At 44.4% G+C, this 23,447-nt stretch overlaps 1 protein-coding gene across 1 annotated transcript in view; it reads right to left on the reverse strand.

Annotated features, from left to right (window-relative positions):
- The window catches only part of prex1 (phosphatidylinositol-3,4,5-trisphosphate-dependent Rac exchange factor 1), a 92,562-nt gene extending 70,468 nt beyond the window's left edge, over positions 1-22,094 (reverse strand). Inside the window, exon 1 of the mRNA XM_071911153.2 lies at positions 21,529-22,094. Coding sequence (XP_071767254.2) covers positions 21,529-21,672 — 144 coding nt within the window. The 5' untranslated portion in view covers positions 21,673-22,094. The remainder of the gene's footprint in view (positions 1-21,528) is intronic.
- Positions 22,095-23,447: the final 1,353 nt, after the last annotated feature.

The following is a 23,447-nucleotide window of genomic DNA, read 5'->3' on the forward strand; positions in this document are numbered from 1 at the left end:
ATATTTACAAAGGAAGAAAAAAAAGAGTGTCAGTAAATGCGATGGCCATTCCATTTAGCTCTGTAAGCACTCCCAGTGACTTGCACTTATAGATGCTTATAGGAGCGTCTCAGAAATAAAAGCACAGCATAAAAACTTTTGAATGCCCTAAGAGGGTTTGATTGCACTCAAGTGCTCTGATGTGTTCTGTCTAGCGATGGGACGATATGAAGATATAATTCTCTATATAAAAAAGTATAGATATATAAAGTCTAGCTATAAAGTATGACTGTGCAGAATTCTGTTTATTCCTGAGACACAAATCTTTCTAGTGATGGCATTGGCTTGCTAGAATGTAAACAACAATTTAAAAATGTCATTACAAAGTGCAAATAATACAATCTGGATGATGATGATGCACAAGCCATTCATGATTGTTGTGTTTACTACAGAAGAATAAAATGTAGCTAATATCGTGATTCATTTTTCTGCTCCGCGATACATATTGTCACATTGTCATATTCAATATATCACAATGTGACAATATCGCAATGTGACGATACATATTGTCACATTGCGATATATTGAATTTTGATATATCGTGGTCTGGAACTGGAAGTCCAGCTTCCTTCCACTGATTATTTCACATTTGGTATGCACTTGCTTTGGGGGGTGGATACATTTATACAAATGCAGGTACACCAGTATGCATGAGCATAAACACACAAGCATATGAGCAGGAGGACACTCATGTGAAAGTACGCTCACATAGCCTACTTCACGGAAAATTGCCTTGCTTGGTAGCAGAGATAGATGCATGACAGTTGTTTGGCTTTACTGTCCCTCAGCTACCATTCTGTACAACTTTCCACTATATGACAGACGCTTTCTCATTGTCTTCTGATGGCAGACGGCAGACGCTCAGTGTATGGATCTTTTGTAGTGCAGGCCAAGCTACCTGTGCATTCAGCTGTGAGACACCACCTGAAATAACTGGCTCATTGTTGCAGCGTCTTCACACACCATTTCACTGAAGGGGACCATAATAAGCTCATGTCAAGTTGAGCTTTGCACGTGTGTGTGTGCGTGAGTTTGTGTGTGTGTGTGTGTGTGTGTGTGTACATGGCAGCCTCTAAGGGAGCTTTAACCTGCCACTCAAAATCCTGAATGATGAAAAAAAAAGGGGGGATGGAGAGAAGGGAACTGAATCTGCAAACAGTTTCTTTCATTCTCTATTCCCCATTCCTCTTTCTGCGTTTCTCTGTGTCTGAGCGACTTTACTCGTCTCAGTCTGACTGCCTGCCTCATCTCCAGACGTCAATACTGTCTTGAAAACAAAGGGATAGGGGAGAGGAGATATGTATCCCCAAAGCACTCTCTCCGTCTCTACCCTTCTCGCCTCCGTTGTCTGGCAAGTCTCCTCCTTTTCGCCTGCGTCTGCCTCCGTTTCTGCGTCTCAAGTCTGAAAATTGATAGCTTGCCACGTGGAGAAGAAGAAGTGTGTTACAGAGGGAAAAAAATGTGTAGGGCTCAATGACTAAATGTAAAAGTATTGGCAAAGCTTACTGCTGTTGTTCCATGCGGACCCCTTGCCTGCTTCACACCTACCAACCCAAAGCCACCATGCAGTAAGCAGCACAATGATCTATACACACAAGCACACACACATACACAATGTCCACAGACGTGAGAGAAAAAACCTTGCATGCTCTACACAGACACACATGCAACATGTGCACAGATGTGCGCATATATTACTTAACTCGCTTGCCTATAATGAAAGACTGACACTTATAATCACACATCGGCTCTAAAGATAGAGCGCAGCCAACCAGGCAGTCAAGCAGTTGTCATATCGTTTCCTCTCGAGACCTAACACTTTGGGAGGACTCGCTCCAGCTTTTTTTTTTTTTTTTCCCCTAACTAGCATTTACGCAGGTCGTACCAAAATAGAAGGCAAAAGGTCTTTAGCAGTGCGCTGGGACCTAATTAAAGCCGGTTATAAAGGGAAGTGGTAGTTGTAGTGTTCTTGACTGGTTTTTGGGAGGGGGGCTGATTGTGCTTGAGGCATACACTAATTAAATCTCCCATATGGCAACTTGTACCGTGTCCACACTGGAGGAGTCACTCATGTGAGAGATTTGCCCCCTGGCAGGGAAGACAAGACAGGCCAGGAAACAAGGCTTTCCTCAGTCTCTTTCGGATGGAGGAGATGGGGCACAACAGAGAGCTGGGCGAGAGGGGGAAATAAAAGGAAAAGCGGTGGTGCTGTTTGGATGGAACAGAAGGTGAGGTAAAAACTCCAAGTATCCAGACAGAGTCACGCCTTATTGACATCCTGTACTGCTACCGTCCAGGCGAGATTCACTCGCAAGACAAAATGTGCCACACAGATGTGGCGGTAGGGGTGGCGGTGGTGGGGGGGGTGGATGGTGGGAAGGAGCAACAAAGAGGTCCTTTCAGTCCAGGTCTCGCCCCGACGTGGCCATTCTCACCCAGGGTTGTATTGGCTGTCGGCATTGTTCCATCGCAAAGCACACAAGTTTATTTGAAGAGAAAAGGGGAAGCGTTTTTCTGTCCTCAAGTCACAAGGGAGCCACTGGCTTCAGAGGAGCGCAGTCAGGAGGCGTTCACGCCAAGCATGTTTGGAGCGGTTAATTCCAACTTTGGAGTGTTGACTTCTTTAATTCGGGTCATTTAGGCAGGAGAGAACGATAGCATTCAAACTCCAAATAATCGCACCGAGACGGCTGAAAATGCAGTTCTCGATCCTCTTCCAAGAGAACTGAGGTGTGGTTCGTTAGAAGTGAGAATATAATGCCAATTAACTATAGGAAACAACCACAAAACACCGATGTTGACATCTGATAGTGAGCAGTTCCTCATGCTTGGAAAGCCTAGCATAACAAAATGAAGTCTGGACTCATGCTCATATTCAGCTGTTTCCTCGTGTTCTTAACTGGTATGAACACCAGAGAGGAAGAGCGTCGAAGAGACCGTCACGCTTAGCTAAAGTTGCAGGGGAGCTTGTAATTGGGCAGCGTGAACATAAAGGAATACAAATACAAAAGTGCGACAAAGTCAACTTTTCCACTTTGGTTCAGACCAAAGGAAACGAACTGTAGGTGTGATTGTACCCTCAGATAATCCTCAGCCCATCATAGGTCACACAAAACAATTTGCATGGAAAGCACAGACACAAAGATGTGAGGTGAATATTGAAAGCGCCACCCTTTCCAAAATACTGGGTGTTATTGGAAAAAAAAAAGAGATCAATGAAGAACAACAAACGCAGTAGTCATGGCAAACACATTGTAACTCTACACGACCCACTGGACACAGTTCTTGAATGACTAAATTCAGGCTCATTACTTCCAAATCAACAGGCAGTGAGGCGGCAGGTTACGGCTGACACTCCTCGTTTATTTTCATACCCGCATCTCAGATGACCTTTCCGCCTGTTTTCCGACGTCAATACGCCGTCATCGGACAGCTCCAGTTCTAAGCTCGGTGTGATCTCTTGCTCTGGCTCATGGTGAGTAATCATGTTAAGGTAAGTGAAGGACAGGTTGTTGCATTGATGAATGCCATTTCCATTTTCAGAATGATGAAGAGACTGGTTGAGCTGGATAGAGTGATTGTCGGACACCCGATTCAGAGTGCCAGACCGGACAAAAGCAGCCTGGAGATCAGCTCTCGACCCAAACTGGTTAAGAATTGGATGAAAGAGATGAACCAGGAGATGATTTTGTTCTTAAAGCCCGCTGCCTGAAGCAAAACCTTTGGTCATTGAAAGGACAGATCTTGGATTTTCATAGATAAAACAAAGCTATACATTGTAACCGTTCCTAAACAACGACATCTGTTGCCCTGGGCAACTCACATCAGATTGTGCGGAAGAGCTGCCCATTTACTCCCAGACGTCTAAAAATAGTTCAATTCAATAGTGGCATCAATACGTAATGTGTTAATAATAGTTGGTCAGATGGGACACAAATTCATTTTCGATACCCTTGGATTCATGGTGATGATTCAGCTGTGCAGAGGCTCAGCTGCTGCACGGAGCAGAACAGAGATATTGCACATGACGGCCTCTTGCCAGAGGGGTGGTGGGCTGTTATGGGGAAAACTGCTCATGCTGCAATCCCACAGGAGAATAGTAGCAACACTCTAGACCTCCCAGACAAACCACAAAATAGCTGTCAAGGACGACACTAATGCAGACTTATACCGCCAAGATATCAGTCTGCTAGAACAGTAAAAGCTGCAGCAAGGGAAGTTGTCAAAGCCATAAAATATTCGCCATATGAGAGAAATTCATACTCCGAAATATGCATGTTCGCATGCTCTACAATGCCAAGAAGAGTCGATTATTCGCATTTATCAACCAAAGAAATGTAACAAAATGTGCATAATTAATAGGACACATTTTTGCAGCCTTGCATAGTTTATGCATTATGACTATGTGGTTGCCTTTAGATATCTGAGCTTTTGCTGGAATATAAAAATTGATCATTCACTAGGGCTGCACGATTATGGCAAAAATGATCTCAATTATTTTCCTAAATATTGTGATCATGATTATTAGCCACACTTTCATCTCAACATATATTTGTCATTTTTTTTTACTTTTTCAGTGAAGTATTTCTAGTAGCAGCAGCTGGAAAGTCTTGTTTTCACTCCTACTATATTACTCTTATTGTGGTCTATGAACTAAAACAGCTTTTCTGGTGCATGTTGCAAATGCAAAGGCTGTGACTGGTCAGGCGTAACAGCAACGCTTGATATACCACACCGGAACTTTCAGGGGAATTTAACACTTCAGTATTGCTGAATTACACAGTTATTAATCACGGAAACATAGAATCATGGCATATAAATATCTACGATTAATTGTGCAGCGCTATCACTTACTCATAGAGTGAGCAACCAGCATCATTTAGCATGAAGCGGCAGTAGCAGGTTCCAAACTCTTGGTGCTTATCAGTGCTTGTGTGGCAGAGACATCATTAATTAATTTGAGCTTAGTTGGCTGACTCAATGTCAACCATGGCCTCAACAGATGCAACATGCAGAAATATACACATACTGTAGTGAAAAAGACACACAGAAATAAACCTGGTCCACTTCATCACAATAAGCAACTGTGTCAACTACATCAACTACAAACCAGCCAAATAAAAGCAGGGATTTGTCATGTGCATCAAACCAGTTAGTGATTAATATTTAATCGAGAGCCCTCTGCATAGTGGCTTCCAGGTATGAGGCCCTCTTCCTCCTGGCAGTGGCGGCTTTAATAGTTAACACTGCGGGTGATGCAAGCACTGACAGCATTGTCAGGGTTTCCTTGGAGTTCTTTCTATTGCTCAACAATTGTTCTGAATTATTAATTTTCTCTCCCCGTGCCTCTCTCCATTTCCCCCTCGCCCTCAAAAGCCTGCGCACTTCAACTCCATTATCTGACGGGGGTCGCGCTAGGAGCAAACTATTAAATCCTGACAGCAATAACCAGGTATTAGCAAAATGTCACCTGATATTAAAATTCATGGAGGACATTTCTTGGCAACAAAGGAAGGGACCAGGCACTAGAGTGATTGCAGTGAAGTACGATAGCTTAGTGAAATGTAGGGAGAACTGTGTGTGTTAATTATATGTGGATTTCATGATCTGGGCTAAAGGTCAAAATATAGAATTTATACTCCGCTACAGAAACCTAACAGATGAAGTCCTTAGCACTTGGACATTTCCATCCCATGAAAAGAAAAATCAGCGACGCATTCAAGAGGTTTAGTTCAGACAGTGAGAGCCGATCCTATAGGACCCACAGGATCCAGTTCCCAGACACAAGCCTGTAAACTTTGCATAGCATGTTAGCTTTTCATTAGCATTTTCCACCAACCTGACACCCCCCCCCCCCCCCCCCCCATTTACAAACAGTTGTACGAGTCAATTAGTTTACATACAAGGTGTCAAATGTGTCACTTGGTGAATGGTAGGGTGGCCGGGGGGTGCGGGTCAGGGTGGGGGGGATTTCGACCAGCTGAGAGTCACTATTCCCTTTTATTGCAACTCTTCACATGCAAGAGTGCGCTGAAAGGCCTGAAGACAAGTTAAAAAATCACAAATTGCAACAGAGGAAGTGGACATTCACGTCTTTGTTGGTGTGTTTGTGTGTGTGTGTGGCATGCAAACAAGGAAGTGAAAACACAGAAATCCGATTGAACAAAAGCCACCACCTTTTTGTTTCCAGACACCTAAGAATTCTTTTTCCTTTCAAGCAGATAGGCAGCGGCTCGACTCAGCAGGGGAAGGGAAATAAACATTGTATGCAGAGTGAAGTGCTGCCTCTTGAGACAAAAGCAGCAGATGTCGTTTCTGGACAGGAAGTGTGGCTTTTGTGAAAGGGAAGTGGGCGATATGTCTGACTGAACACTGCAAACTAGGCCGTGTGCTAACAGAAGCCTGCTAGTTTTGTGCTAGCATGCAACCAAACTGTAACAAACTGTCACATCTCCGACTATATGTTGTAAAATTATGATTTTTGTCAGCATGCACTTCATCTTTAACACTGTAGTGCTGTAGCTACACTGCAGTGATATACACAAAAAAAACGAATTGCGATTATTTTGACAGAATATTGCAATTGCGATTTAAACTGCGATTCATATATCACTAGTTTTTCTTGTCATACATTTTTTAGAACTTTAAAATTGTTTAAAGAAAAGTATATTGTACTTGATTCATGGACCAAAGATTACCTAAAGTACCTTGTTTAGAAAACCATTTTGGATATTTTGCAATTTGGAAATTGCAGAAGTTCATTTTGCGATTTCTATTTCTTTTCAATTCATTGTTCAGCTCTAATACACAATCACAATCCAAGTTTGTGCCAATGATTACCTAATGAATGGGGCAACATCATGCATATTCTTCAATACCGTGATTACATTCAGCTCACAGAACTACATGAGCATTGTCTTTATTATGTACAGGCTGGGAAAGCTTTAGCCCACACCCTTCATCGCCACCACAGACAGAGCGATCTCCATTCAACACCAATAACTGGCATCACCGCTGACCAAGGCATAGTCCCATATGACCAACAGCCAAAGGGTCAGATGTGGGTTGGTGGGGTTGGCCGATTGTCGAGGTTTAGCGGAGCGGAGAGGGGCCAGACAGCGAGGTGCGAAGATGCAGATGGTCCATATGCTGGTGTGGGCTTGCTGTCCGCTCCACTGGACAGTGAGTAAAAGGCCTGCTGCCTTGGCGTCTGCCTCGTCTGCCTCTAAATGCAGCCTTCTACCTGCAGCTAGACTGACATGCATGATCTGAGAGGGGATTCACTTCAATCCAGTCAAGGTCTTCACTTAAGTCTAATAGAAGGAGATCGCTCTGAATCAGCTGGCATAGCTTTGATCACCAAATTTTGTCTCTTTAACAAGCGTTCTCGTCCCATCAACTCTTGGCGATGAGCAACACATCATCTCTCAACGTGGGAAACTCTGCAAAAACCCTGCTAAAAACCCAGCAGGGAGACAACTAGAGAGAAGTGAAGGGATGTCGCAACTCAAAGTGGGTCAAGTTGCGAAAGTGGTGTGCCTGGCTGAACGTCTGAATGTACTCCGAGTGGAAGCTGCTGTCATGCTGTTTTGCAGGAGGTGTTGCCACGAGGGTCACTTAGCATACAGTCATGAGGAGAGGGGCCCTTTAACTGGTATGTTTACGTTACAGCAAAGGTTAGCCAATGGGAAGATGAATAGGCTCATGAGAACTGGGCCTAGTTATGGACACGTTTGATCATGGTGCCTTGACTGGTACAACTGATCCACAAAGAGGATTGGGGTAGTAGTTCTCTGCACAAGTTAATAAAAGCATCCTGCTCTTGGACAATTACACAATAATGCAATAAAACATGAAAATGATTCTGTTGATGACTGTATTGCTCCTTCTCATATATTGCAACTAAAGAACATGCAGCATAATTTTGACAGAGGGCCTATGAGAAAACATTTTAACATTTAAGAAGGGTTCTGAGACTGAGCTCCAAATTTTTCTGGGTGCTCCACTGGAGAGGCAGTGCAATTTCCATTTACAGGCGGAGAAAAATATATAAAATATATAAAACCCTCTTTGATCCTTACAGTAAAAGCATGGCACCAAGCCTGGTATATTTTTTTGCGTACCCCATGTTCCTAATTCTGCTGTGGGGGCAAGAAGCAAAGCCGTAAAAGACGTGTGCGGGTTACAAAAGGGGGAAATGCGAGCGTTCGAATCCATTTCTAAGCCCTCTCTCTCTCTCTCTTCGCACAGCGGCTCTGGACTGCTGACGGTCAGATCTTCTCCAGCTTAGAGCTGAAAGAAAAGGAAGGGGGGAGCCGGGATGGCACGAGAAAAAAGCAGAAGTCACAAAAGAGGCTGCGCTGCCGTTCTGGTGAGGCGGAGAGGACAGAGGAGGGGATGAGTTCGGAGTCGGTGGTGGAGAGAAAAGAGGTTTTCTGCTACTTCTGGGATTAATTGTTTCCATGAAATCAATCCATAAGCTCTTTCTGTTGAAGCCATGAAGGTTGTAATGCAATGAGGGGCAATGTAGGTGGAAGTGGCCCGTGACCTAAATCAATCACAAAAAAAACAACAAATCAAATCAACTTCTGGTTTCCTGACACTGGATCATGGCAGAATAAACCAACAATGAAGTGATATGAGAAGGTGCCTCATTGATCTTGTGTCCCTGTGTTTATGTGAGTGTGTACGTGTGTGTGTGTGTGTGTGTGTGTGTGTGTGTGTGTGTGTGTGTGTGTGTGTACAAGCCTTAAACTGAACATGTAATCAGAGTTCACCAGTTCAAACAAATATTGCTAAATAATGTACTTATGGGTGTTTGTTCCTCTTCGTCTAAAAGGACAATTGATGGGAAATGTTTGTCTATTTATTGTTTACTTATTGTTCTACTGGACAAAATGATGAATAGTCTAATAACATTGAGAGAAACACATATATTGGTGTACTGGCAAGTGGCATTAACTTTGCATCAGTTAACTTGTAACTTGTGTTCATAATCCTCCATTTGATAAATAGATTCTGTAGTAAAGTGGAGAAAGGGAAACACCGAGATGTGGCATTGACCTGACAGATTGCATCCTTCCTGTTGGTCAAAGCTGGTTCAAATTGACAGGAAACATATGGGAAACGCATATGAAGATGTTGTAATGGCTGCATGTGCGTCAAGTGTGTCCTTGCGCCATTTGTTTGAAGCTGTCCTTTGCTAGTAAAGTACAGCCTTTAACTGCATTAGTCTGTGTTTGCTGAATGATCAAACTTGGTCTTGTTGAATTAGAGCAATTTTTGGGGAGTAGATCTCTCCCATTCTAGCAGTTCTACCATGATAAAACTGGATAGGATGTTTTTGGGGGTGGAGACTGGGACAAAACCGGAGTGTTTTCCTGTTTGTCCGTGGCTACATCAGCATTCAGCAGCGACGCTGGGCCATCTCACTCAGCTCGGCGCTGGCAGGGCCATCTCACAAGAGACCCCCGTGTATCCAGAACAGCTCTAACACTTGTCAAGGTTTTTCCACCGGGCCCTGGGAGCCCCTTTTCAATTCGCTTCGGTTCCCACACCTACTGAAAAAAAACAACCCAGATCCACAGATTCAAGACTTTTGTATGTAAGTTCTTAGGTCACCAGCCCCAAACTCTCTACCCCCCCACCCAACCCAACCACCTCCAACAGAAAACAACACCAAGCTAAAAACAGTGCGTCCATTAAGGGCCTCTCTTTATTTTGAAGAGGGGACGGGGGTGGCTGGCCACAAAGGAGGACAGGGCAGTTTTGGAGAGGGGATGGAGGCCATTTTGGGGTCGACATGGCATGAAATTGAATAAATAAATGAAGAAATCCCCTTTGTGGCCCGGGCGCAGCGGAGCCAGAGAAAGGCCCGTGGCGTTGCCACAATGAGGGACCCCAGCAAACCCGAGCAGACTTCTTTCTCTCTCAAGCCGTAATTCACAACTCTCCCCTACCCTCCCAAAACTCCCCCAACTCCCCCTTTACCCTCCCCTCCATCCTTCTCCCTCTTCCAAGAGAAACCCCTTTTTGGCAGTGCCCATCGCCAAAACACAAAGTCTTCTTTGAGTCTTGTCCTGTGTTTTTTTTCTCCCCCCCCTCTCTCACTCACTTCCGCTTTAAAGGACTTTAAAGTTCAGGGCTCTTTGAGTGGCTCACACGGGCGGAAAGGGAGCGCTACAGGGGGATGAGACAGTGTCTCCGCCACAGAGGTCTCTCAAAGACGGACAGACAGGACCGGACCAGAGACTTCCTGCTGAAGACAACACAGCACCCAGACTGTCTGCTCATCAAGCCCACATCAACTCTATTCCATTCATGAGTGGATCATGCACTTTTACTACCAATCAGATATCAGTCAGTGTCATCCACTTCCAATATAATGGATATGATAGTTTGTTTTAATACATACTTATTGTAGGATTCATCAATACTACACTGGCTGTCTATGGGAAACCCTTAACCTGAATTGATTCTAATGCAATTTTAGTGTCCCATGATGATCTAAATGATGTTTCAGGGGCTTTTCCATTCTACCAAGATTAAAATTCTGGGGAAAACACACATTTTTTGGCACAAGCATGTTCACATTTAAAGATATTGAATATTGACACAAAATACTTTGGCAGCTTTAATCCAAAAATATCCTCCATATTGGTCGAACCCTAATTTTGCGAACTAAATGATGGCGTGACGACAGTAATGCAAGTGAGCAGTCCCAGCATTTGCCTTCCCCTCGGTTCCGGTAATGATGAAGCGTTGCCTGTTGGCCAAGCTGGCATAAAGCGTGCAAAATTGAGGACGGCCCTCTTTACCGTCTCATTTAGCTAGGTGCTCCCATTTTCACAGTGGCTGCACGTGTAATGAATCCGTTATAAATATCCTTTATGATGGCTCCGCTCTTTCAAGTTTGTTTGGGCCGCTCCTGCCACATAATTACAGACACACTCTCACCTCAGTCATTACGCAGCCATAGGAACAAAACACACACCCTTGCAGAGGGACAGGACACTCTCTCTCTCTCACATACATTCCTTCTGATAATGATGATGTGAATAGCTTGCGATGCACATTTGCATTGCATCATTCAAGTTTCATCTCATCTAAATAGACGTCTAATTTCAGCTCCATCAGTGCCGACACTCTGAACGCAGGTTTGTCTGCGAGGCCTTGTTCGGGGCGGCTGTCCTGTCGAGGGGCGACATGTGGCGCGCTGGAGATAACATCGCGGGCCAGATTGGAGAGGCCATCTGGACGTTGGGACGTGTGTTTTTCGGCGGCGACAGACATAGGGATCAGAGCGTGGTGTTGAGTGAGCCGTCAGAGACCCACCGAGTTTCCAATACAGAGCAGACAGTGGCTGACGAAAGAGAGGTAGTGGAGTTGGCTGCTAAAGGACAAATCCACCCTCTTCTAGTGTTAGATCTCATCGGTCTGTGGTGATCAATGCATTCAAGGAGTTATTTTGTGTTGTAATTTACTTTTTTGGTGTATCCACTTTCCCTCAACCTGCCTCGTCTACTTCTACTTCAATTAGTGATTTTCTACATTTCCCAGAATGCCTTTCGACAACCCCCAGACAAGGCGGTTTTGCTTTCAGTCAACAGAGGGCAAAGAGGCATATAAATATAGCTAGCTAGCCAACTAGTTTGTGAACATTGGGGTGTGTCTACGATCACAGCTGCGCCCCTTACTGAAAACACAACATGTCTTCTGGCAGCATTGCATTCTGGTCTACTGAGGTGGAGAAATTGGTCTCTCTGCCTCTTCTACGACGGATTTCTCCCTGTATGTTTGTTGAACATAGATGCAAAATGGTGGCTCTAGAAAGAAGCTCTTGCTCTTTGATTCTGAGGGACAAAATCTGACATTTACTGTTGATGTTTTAGATCGCTGAAAAATTTTCTGCTACCAAACTCCATTGTAGCTGTGCTGAAAATATCTCAATGTGACATCAAGTTGTCTGCCTTTGGCCAGTTATCCACTGGAATAAGAAAAACACACATCCAAACCGAATGGGCCCAGAAATGCAAGATGCATTGCCAATAACTGTTTTTTAAGTGTTTTAGGGTTGGTTGTTCCCTTTAAAAAGATTGGCTGTTACACGCCAGTCCTGTCCTGATAACTATGATGAAATGAAGCAACTATGTGTAGGCTAACAGTATGGCAAAAAGTTGCATGCGTGTGTGTGTGTGTGTGTGTGTGTGAGAACAAAATCATGCGCTTGCTTCCATAAACACTGTGCACCAGAGCCAAGCCACTTAAAGTGCCACACCTGGCATTCAGCTAGGCAGACATAAGCAGTGTCATGGGCACAGACGCAGAGATGATGGTGGTCAGGAACTGAATTAGCATCCCACTATGCTATGATGGCCATCAGACAAGGCAGGGGGAAGATCAAAGAGGACACCCACTGGTATTGAATCAAACGCTAGACAGTAGCCGACCTGATAGGGAGAGCTGTATTCAACGGACGGGCCAAATAGCTGCTGGATAAAATCTTCTCTGCAAATGTCTTTTTCAGCCTAGAAAACACTGATACAGATGACCTACATTTCTCCCTCAACTTCTCCTTTTTGGCAGCAACAGCTAATGTTAGTTACCACTTCTAAGCGTGATGTTTCTAGGATCGCTCACACGAATCACACGACATGTACAATGGAGCAGCCACACAAACAGTACAGCTGAAAACCTCACTCAAGACAAGGACTCCTTTCACACATGCAGCCTTTTTCTATAAATGTCAGAGATCCATTCTGTTTCAGGAGGTCATGTAAATAACAGACGGGAGCAAAATCCTGAAAAATCGTCTGTGGTAATGTGGTAACATTTCGGTAAAAGTTTTGTGTCAACGCGAGAGAACGCAGCCATCACATTAACAGCTCAAGCATGTATGACTCAAGTATTTAACATGGAGTATTAGTCGGCAAAAATGTCATCACACTGGAGCGATGCCAAAATAAGAGCCCTTCAGCATCCAGGCGCAAGAAGAAATTTGTCAGCAGCTGTCAAAGGCAGTTAACGCACTTATGACAACAGAGTCAGCCTCCTTAACTCATGGGGTTAAATAGCACAAACAGGCCAAAAGCTCAGATAATTAGCAGTCTGAAATATTTTACCTTAGAGCTAATCTTAAAAAAAACCCAGCAATAAATGACAACCATGGCAAAAATCAAAGCATAAGTCGTCCCTAGTTTTGTAGTGAGAGCAGTCCTTAGCTGTGTTAACAAGCTATGTTTTGTATTCCCCGTGTGAATGGAGCTCAGGTACCTTCACACCACCTTTCCACCGCTCCACCGCTCCCTCAGGTTGTCCACTACGTTCTTAAGGAGGCGTGTGCACACACAGCACGCTCTATTAGCATTCTTAAGGCCAACCACCAATGAGGCATCATCAGACACACTCCCCAATCCATCACCTTTGTCACAACACACATACCGGCTTTTTGTCCTCCAGAGGACCCGGGGCAGCTAGATTAACATTAAAATGAGAATTCAACCTTAAGCCTAGGTCACACTAAATGATTTTGACTTGACCGTACCGATCGTGGGGGGGTCTGGTCAGGCTTGTGTAGTGTGAAACGGTCCAAGACTGAAATCTGAGAGTGACACTGGCAACAGCTAATGGGAGTGTAGATGCAGGGGGAAGAAAAAGAGAATGCACTGGAGGAGAACACCCACTCATGTAAATAGTTTGCATTAGTAAGATTCCCAACTCCATTTGCTCAACTCTTGCTAAGCTGCTATGCAATTTTGTTTGGAGGAATACATCTCATATAAAATGGCAATGTGCCCGAATCAGTTCACATAAATATGCAATTACTAATTAAGTGAAAGAAGCCCAATACAAAATTCTTCATTACTGTTAACCTTGCAACTACGTCACTTCAAAATACATTTGTAAACTGTAGCTTCTGCACCATGGAAACAATATAACACTCACTTTGTGATTGAATTCACAGTGAACTGTTCTGAACAAATGGGAGAATATTTTTGAATGACAAAATCGGGTAGTGTGTGATGCCTCATCTTCATGTGTGACACATCTTTGTCCCGTCGCATAGTGTGAACAGCTTCCCAATGGGACGGAAAGCAGACCAGTCGTTTAGTGTGAATTGTCCTGGTCGGGCAAGACTTGAACAGTCTTCTAGTGTGACCTAGGCTTTAATCGAACATCTTTGCCATATCATCCGTGCTTCAGCAGGGCTGTCTGGAGGTGGAATGCTGTTTTGTTGACTAGCATTTCTCAATGGGACAAATGACCTTTGACCCCCTCAAGAACCCACACATCTGGTTGTATTTGAGAAACCCAACAAACGTTGCGGGCCCGCTGCCTCTGTCCGTAAACCAAATAGGAGACCAGTTCCCTGGGGAGGGCAATGGTAATTCCTGGGAGTCTATGCCAAGCCACTTTACAGCCGTCCTTCCATTCCTACCTATTCACCTCAGGAAGAGAACGGTTAAAAACCTGGCTGCCCAATTACTGCGCCCAGCGTCTCACTCTGAGAAAGTACTTGTCCTGACTTTGTCTGGGTCATGATCTCTAAGGGGACATCGGTGATCTCATGTTGCCGTGCTTTTACAATCGAGGCCAGGTCACCGATTGTCTCAAATATCAGCCTGTTGAAAAGCACTTTACAAAGCTTTTCACATCCACGGTGGTGCTGTCTCTTTTTTGGCGTTTACTCCCGTCATAAAAATGTCCCTGTGTGACCCAAACTGCACATCTGAAAAGTCTCTTTGGTCTGCATTCTTGACAGAGTGTAGTCTGATATCTGACAGAGAGAGAGAGAAATCAGTAGTATAGTGCTATCCCTCCATTTTTAAAGGGTCCAAGATTTTCTAACCTTAGAAACCATTCCCACACACCTCAAATTCCACAGGACACACTCTTGAACAGATTCACTTCTGTAACCACTTAACCACTGCTTAACACAACTCACAGAGAAAGATTCATTTAATCCAATAAATGACAACTGTAATCAAATGGAGGGCAATATCAACATCATTTTCAGAGAAATCTTCAAATGCTGATCACGTAAAATCGCTTCCCCTCTATGCTAATTCACTGCTGTAAGCACCCACGGAAAACTAGGAACATTTGAAAACATCACTGTAGAAAAGGGGGGGATTTGTGTTTTTTTGACATCATATATGCCCCCGGGCGCTACAGTGGTTTAGACTTGTTAACTTGAATTCCTAAAATTCCTGGTGCAGTCTTATGCCTCTGAGAACTGGCTTATCAACGCACATGACTAAAAAAAGCACAAAGATTAAGTTGGGAACTGGCGTTTTCCCCCTTTTTTATGCACCACCGCGCTGTGATAGGTTGGCTCGGCACTGTCGCCGTGGCGACAGCCGTACAGACACGGACCGAGAGTGTGATGGCGAGGTGCACAGTGCTTAAAACATCGAACTACTCACAAAGCTCATGCGGTGGGAGTCAGACAGATTGTTTTGAGCACTGACAAAAAAAGCCCCAAGCCTGGAATTGATACACCCTTCTTATGCCAGCCTGAAACCCATTAGAGGATCATGAGAGATAACATCTGTACTGACTCATTTGGATGGGAGGGTAAGATTTTTTTTGGGTTTGAGTTTGGTTTCCTCTGATAATTAATTATTTCCTCAAGTAACTCTTCACCATCGTATCAGTCTTGACTGGATGCCGCCCGCAGCACTCGGCTGGTTAATCTGGGAGTTACGAGCTACATGATGAGGCTCCGTGTCCTGCCTCTCAAGTCTGATTAAGCTGCAGCGAGTTTTAAAGCCCAGTAACAATAAAATCCTCACAAGACCCCAGCAGTGCGCCATAGTAACTGCTCTGCCCTGCCGTAAAGACTCTATGGGCTGTTTTCCACTGTGTGTGTGTGTGTGTGTGTGTGTGTGTGTGTGTGTGTGTGTGTGGGTCCGTATGACTTCAGTGGGTCTGAGGTCGCAGTGAGTTGAAACCACCGGCGTTGTGGCCAGGGTGAGAGTCAGAAACTGGAGCTATTTATACCCCCGGCCCAGAGAAACCTGATGCTGGTGTTTCCCACTGAAACTGGGGAGGGCTGGAGAGATGGAGGAGAGAGAGAAGAAAGGAAGGGGGTAGACATAGGCTGAAGTTTTGGAAGAGGAAGCGCAAAGGGTGGCTTCCTGCATGATGTGACTTCCTGGGCACCGGTCGGTGTGTATGTACATGTGTCATCCTGTTTGCATAGTGAGCCTTGTTAATCGGAACTGCAGTTGTACCTATATAATAGTCAACACCAGCCGGAAAGAGGAAGCGAAAGAGGTGTGAAGAAGCCACAATGCTAGATACCTGCAGTCATACACTGGCACAGGGAAACACACGCCAACACACACACACACACACACATCCATCTTACATATATGCACACATGTGAAATCACACTTGTGTGTGGCCACAAGCAAGGGTCAGAGAGGGCAGGATTTCCAGATGTTTCCTATTATCCCATGGTACTGACAAGTCTTCCTGGTCATCTCTCTCTCCGTCTCTCTCTGTCTCTGTCTCTCTCATGAAGGTTGGTGGGAATCATGAAGAAAGGTCAAAAGCTGACTAATTTATCGACCGAATAATTCCAGTGTTGTCTTTAGTGGGCAGGATGCAGCGAGACGTGGGTCAACATGGTCACTCATTATAAAAACACCAACTGCTCCCAAACTGGCAAACCCCCGTTTTTTTATGGTTTTGAAGGAAAATCCCTCATGCCTACCAAGGATGACGCCACTAACCGTCTTCATGTCATAGACAGCCTACATTTTGGTGGATCATTTTAGGGGAAATCCAGTTGCGTGGATTAAGTCAACAAAGCGCTCCCCCGAAAGAAAATCCCCGCTAATCTATGGCATTAAGAAGTGACCAATTCAAACACAAACAAAGGATTCGTTGGCACAAAAGCTCGAAGAGAGCAGTTATCACCGCAAAGTTGGAATTGAATGGAAATAAGCTTGTTCAAATGAGAGACTCTACTTGAAGAGGCAATTGGTTTAGAGATTTAGAATGATAGCGCCGAGCGAAATGAATCCTCTAATCCCTCTTTTCACACCCCCCACCCCCTCCTCACCTCTCCTCCTCCCGCCTCCCCCTACATGCTTCCCTCCCTCCAGCGCATTGGATGAGCTCGTTGGCACTGGTAATTGCCAGGGGATGAGTGACATGCAGAAGGGCTGAGATGCCAAAGCCCGGATAAGCATCTTCTTTTGTGTGTCATCGCAATCGTTCGCCTATCGATCGAGAAGCGCCGCTGCGACGAGGCTAAAGATATAGGGGGGTTGAGGCGGAGCACAAAAGGGAGGTGGAAAGTAAATCAGTGATAAGGCGGTGGAGAATGGGGTGGGCGGTCAACAGTGAGCTGCCATTCATTCAACTGTTTGATTTCTACCCTGGATCTGAGGGAAAAACCCTTATAGAGCGCCGATGACTGAGGGAAACAAAACCATCGGGTGCCTGTAAATGAGATGAAGCTGGAGGATTTAAAGGGAAAATCCACCCTGAAACACTTTGTTTAAAAACAGCTATTGTAATGCACCAGTGCAGCTATAATGGACTTTGATAGAAAATGCTTCAGCGCTCTAAAACATCAACAGTAAAAGTCAGGTTTTGTCCCTCAGAATCAAAGAGCGAGAGCTTCTTTCTAGAGCCGCCATTTAGCACTAACGTTCAACAATCACACAGGGAGAAATCCATCGTAGAAGAAGCAGAGAGAAGAAGCATGTTGTGGTTTCAGTTAAGGGACGCGAGTCTCACTTTTCGTGACTGGAAAAACTCTTGCTCTCTTTCTCTTACTATCGTTATCACTCTCGCTTTTCAAAACCTACATGTGCAACCCACAGCTGAGAGCAACGCTCATGCCCGTTCTCTGGGGGTTGAAAGTCATTCTGGGAAACGTAGGAAATGGCTAACGAACGCCAAAGCACACGAGGCAGGTTGAGGGAAAGTGGGTACGTACCAGAAAAGGGAAATTACAACACAACACAACATCTAACAGTGGAAGAGGGTCCAAGAGGAGGAATTTGATTCCGTTCTTTTCACTGGCCCATCATTGGCTTCAGCCTCTTCTGACTGAGGAACCAGTTACCCCCGCCCCCCTTCCCCACACACACACCTCCACCCCCAACCTCCCTATATCTTTAGTGAAACCATATGTTCTCTGAGCTCCCACAGCCAGACTCCCCTTATCAACACCACGGTGAGCCGCATGGTGACAAAGCCCCGGCTCCCACCGATGGTAGGGGAAGGAGGGGAGCGGGGCTCGGCTGGACCCTGGAGGGTGGAGGGAGAGCATGGGAAGGATTAGCAGAGGATTGGGCAGGGGGAGGTTGAAGTAATTTTTTGTTTTTTTTAAATGTCCATGGACTCCTTTCACTATGTAAGCCGCTGAGCCATTGATACCATGACACACCGTCTCTAGCTGGAGATCAGTGGCCTTTATGCTGGGGCCCGCATGTACACACACATACATCCACATGCTACTAGATTACATAAATACACAGTACACAAAGCAGGCCACTTGTATGTACATATGAGCGCGAAGCAAAGCAGACACTGATTCTCCCTCTCCAAGAGGCACACTGAGATCTGTTACAGTCTTTCAAAAGCTATTTATCACCATCAGAAAATTAGAAATTCAGATTAGTACGTACGCACAGCCAGAGGCCGTGCAATATCATTACATCAACAACAAAGGCAAGCGTACAAAAGGTATTTGATTTGAATGATGATTCGTTTACCAGTGTCTGAATGGGGGTCGACTAAACCTTCCTTATGAGCCATTACAAAGATAGTATAAATGAGGATATTTACATGCATCTATTCCAGCCTATAGAAACATGCGTCCACAAGAACACACGCTCTTGCAAATGCATACATGATACAAAAAGAGAGATACAATGGTCCACGACTGACATCATGTATATCCAATCCAAGACCATTTTAAATAGGACCTTTGTTTCTTTCAGCTGGTAGCTAAAGTAAGCAGTGTTAGACATTGTCACACTGCACATGTGCAAAACGGGAACTACTGGTTTACTCCAACTTTGAGACGTTAATGCATGGCATGTTATCAGCGGCTTGCCAAGAATCTAAATAAAAATCAAATAAGCCTATCGCAAAAAGGAAGACCAAATCTGGACCAAATCTCTGACACTGCAGCTGACTGTCAAAAACCGCAGCAGCCGAGTCTGACTAAGGGGTATTTGGGTGGAGACGGAAGTGATAGCGGAGTTTATCTCGCACTTTTCCATATTGCTCCCCTCCGGCCACGATCCGTATGGCTTCCATCGAGCGAAGCGGCAACGGGGAGGAGTATGGCGGAGGGCAGGCCAGGCTCCAAGCTGGCACCGACGGGCTCCGGCTGTCCGCGGGAGAGGGAAACCAAGACTTCTCCGCTGAATCTTTAGTGTTCTCTCTTTATCAATATGCAGGGATTGGGGAGGAGGAGGAAGAGAGAGAGAGAGAGAGAGAGAGAGAGAGAGAGAGAGAGGGGGGGGGGGGGGGGGGCATGCCATGTCCTGCTGTTGCCTGGTCTGTCTTGTCGCAGAAGATAAGCTGGCTCTTGTGCAACTGAGAAAAGGAAGACGTGCTGCAAAGATCCAAGATTTGGGCCCCGAATGTTAATTGCTGCGTTCTCTCTGTACCATTGGCTTGAAGACTGAAATGTAATTGGAGCCTAAAAAGAATCTTTAAGGCACTATAGGGAACTCTCTGTATTTTCATGCATAGATGAACATAAAGAACTTTGAGGAAGTTCCCAAACACATGACTGCAAGAGGGAACCATGATCACGTTTGACAGAAAAATGCTTGCCAGATGTTAAAATGGGTGAATGCATAGAATCGTTTCCATGTAAGCAGCCTGTAATCAGCATCTTAAAAAAAAAAAACAACTGAGCAAATGCTGCCATTTTTTTTAAAGAGTTAGAACAGCAGCAGGGTGGTATAGTGAGTAGGGAGATACTGTGAATCCCCACCAGCTGCAGGGCTGCTGTTCTGTAGCTGACCATGACCTTTGACCTCCATGTAGAGGGGGGCGACAGAAAAGAGAATCCCTACAGGGAGCAATAAAGTATAGTCTAATAATAAAGTCACACTGTTATTGTCATGTTAAATGTAACCCTTTGTAGATTTTGCAACCAAGGCCAAGGACTTTGTTGGCAAAAAGGCATGGGTATCATAAGTGGAGATGGTGCAATGGCTCAGCTGGGAGACCAAACCACCTGCACTGTGCATACAGAGCAACACAGATGACAAGGCAGGGACGAGGGGAGGAGAAAGACAAAGAGATATGACAAGCAGAGGTGACAAATTGAACAGTCGCCTGCAGGTGGGAGCCCATCTCTACTGGCGCTGTGTCGGCGGCTGAAAGGAGCGTGTAAAATTACCGGGACACTCATTTATCACTGGCTGCTGATACACAATGTGTGAATAAGTGACTGCGCTGAAGAGTAGTGAGATGATTTCTTATCGTTGCCCGGAGAAAGGAGGCGGGGCGGCGCTCGATGCTCATGAATATCTATTAAATTGCAAAGCGAGTGTAAATTGTGCGCGCTCCTTTGTAAAGGCAGGTATTTGACTGAGTTTAATCAGAGAGTGAACACACAATGGAGGGGCGTTAATGATGTCGCCGACATTCATGCCCATGTGGTAACCACCATTCATGAATCCTAACAATACTTCTCTATTGATATATCCAATACTCCTATATTCGATTTTAGGTAAAGATGCAGTGAGTTACATTGTTGTGTTGGCCTCGCGCACAGGTAAGTCTATCATAGCAATGTCCAGCACCGCTGGAAGCTGTCAATCATAGCAGAAGAAAGCCACGTTATACAGAAAATACAGATTTATCAGCTGTAAGTCTATATAACAAGCTGTCTCTATCCTCTGCAGCCTGTTAAAATGAATCAACAGCTTCGTGGGATAAACAAGTTACTGTCATAGTGTCGTATGGAGAGAGGGCACGCCAAAGGCTATACAGAAATCGGATTGTTTAATGCTACCTTGCTTATTAGCAAAGCTAACACATCGTAGAGCATGAAAGAAGACGTTGTACGAAATGCCAGAGTCTACTGGTAAATTCGGCTTGTAAGTAACCCACCATGCGGCTATTTATTTCATTAAAATATCAACTTTTTGAATTCGTTCTCGTTGCTTTCTACGGCGCTCCACTGTGTGTTTTTGTGAAAGAAGAATGCGGGGGAAAACAAGCATATCAATTCTAAAAGTTGAAAGTTTCTTGAATAAGTGCTAACTGATATAGTGGATGTACGCCGAATTGAAGAGTGTATCATATCATTTCAGAAAATCTCACGAGTCTTGTTCTACAAGGTGTGCACGCTCGCCGATAAGCAAGGCAACATTAAATTGCCAGATTTATGAATGCCAATTTGGCGTCACGTTCTCTCCATGCGAGAGCGAGCGGATCAGGATCGGGGTTCTGTCATCATAGCCATAGGTAACGTAAAAGGAGAGTGTTAAATCTTACCGATTGAAGGAAAAGCAACGTCCGAACATAATCCCTCTCGGTGTTCAATATTTCATTTAAAACGCAAAGCCTGAGCCGCTGCTGTCGGTCCGAGTCCTTGGCGGCGTGGATACCGTTCTCCAGATGCCCGTCTTCCTCTTCCATGATGGTTATTCAACCCCCAGAAAGGTTCCTCTACACAAATACTATTCTCTTCCCAAAAGTATCCACACTTCGCGGAGTTGTTGCTTCAGTCCATGTTGAGGCAGCAAGTTTTCCAAAACCTCCCCTGCGGGCGATGATGCGCAATGCGCCACACTCTGGAGATAAAGTTCACCAAAAAAAAAAAAAGTACCAAACGCAAACGGAGAGCCTGGCTGTGTGATCGCAACACCAGCTGAGACCAAGCACAGCAGCAGAAGATCAAGTCAGACTGAAGGAGGAGGAGGAGGGATCCCGTCTTCCGAAAAGAAAAGTGAGATCAGCACCAAACACTTTTTTAGCAGCAGTGATAAATGAAACGCACACACGAGCTGGACAGCAGTGAGGAGCATTTGAACACACGGGACCCAGTGACACACACACACACACACACACAGGGGCCACGGCTCCACTTCTGCTCTGAGCGCACTAAACGTGACAATACGTTCACAGAGCTTAAGGGGTCGTGTGTAACGATGACAACAAACTAACGTTGAATGGGTGTAGTTTTGCCCCGGTCCCTAAAGTAACTAATGAAAAGACCCCCTTAGGAAAAAGAACTACAGGAATCCTATAGATAATAGGAATAGCCTAGTATATCACAGAAAAACTTTATATATACCATACAGATATTATATGTTAACACACTATAAGCTCCTAAATTAATATTATAGTGATACCATAAAGGGATAAAAAAAAAAAATACTGTAAGTTTACTATACTATTGAATACCACAAACACATTATATGTCCATATAGGGATATTCTTACATTATTATAGCGATACCATAGCAGACAAAAAATACCATAATATACAATAAGGTCACTATAAACTCACTTTTCTCTCTTTTTTTGTTCAGTGAATTCCAAATTATTAAGACAGAATGTAATTCATGAGTTGAATACATAATTGAGTCTTTAAATGAAGCTAAAAGGATCCTACATGGACCTAAGAGCATAACCTATCATTTAGTAAACAATTATTTGATCGCAATCTTTACCAAAATAAAAGTGCAATTGTTTCAGTCAGTGGATGAGTGTCACAGCAGGATCCCGTTTAGTAAATTTAAGAGGAAGGGGCCCCCTGGTGGATTCAGTCACAGGTGCAGCAGTCGGATCCAGAGCGAGCACAGCTGCTGCCTGTTTAACCGCTCAGCTGCAACCCAGCAGTAAACATGTCTTCCCTTATGTAGAAAAGAAGCGTCTAGTCTGTAGTACGAGTCACATGACTTGGACTCGAGTCATAATTTTAATTGCTTGAGACTTGACTTGATGCATGAAGAGAAGACTTGAGACTTGATTTGACTTGGGTTCTGGTGACTTGGGACTTGATTTTGACTTGAAAAGGTTTCTAAAGTTTTGACAAAAGATCTTGTGTTTGTGTAAATGACTTAGATTGCAAGTTATATTTTTATGATTATAGAAATCAAAGTCATGATGTACTTGACAAGTTTTTATCCCATTAAAACCATATTGCATTGAAAAGTCCTAGACTCTTGCCTGGACTCCTGATTTCTTCTGACTTGACTTGCTGTTCTACATTTAGACTTGAGACTTGACATTAATGACATGGACTTACTTGGTAATCTACATTTAGACTTGAGACTTGAATTCAGACTTGTGCCTCAAGACTTGAGACTTGAGCAAAGTTGACTTGGTCACACCTCTAAATTTAAATTGTTTCTCCACCTCACCTCAGTGATCCTCAAACTAATATGCATTGATTATTTGGATATTGAA

The sequence above is a fragment of the Centroberyx gerrardi genome, chromosome 14, assembly GCF_048128805.1.
Source record: "Centroberyx gerrardi isolate f3 chromosome 14, fCenGer3.hap1.cur.20231027, whole genome shotgun sequence".
NCBI lineage: Eukaryota > Metazoa > Chordata > Actinopteri > Beryciformes > Berycidae > Centroberyx > Centroberyx gerrardi.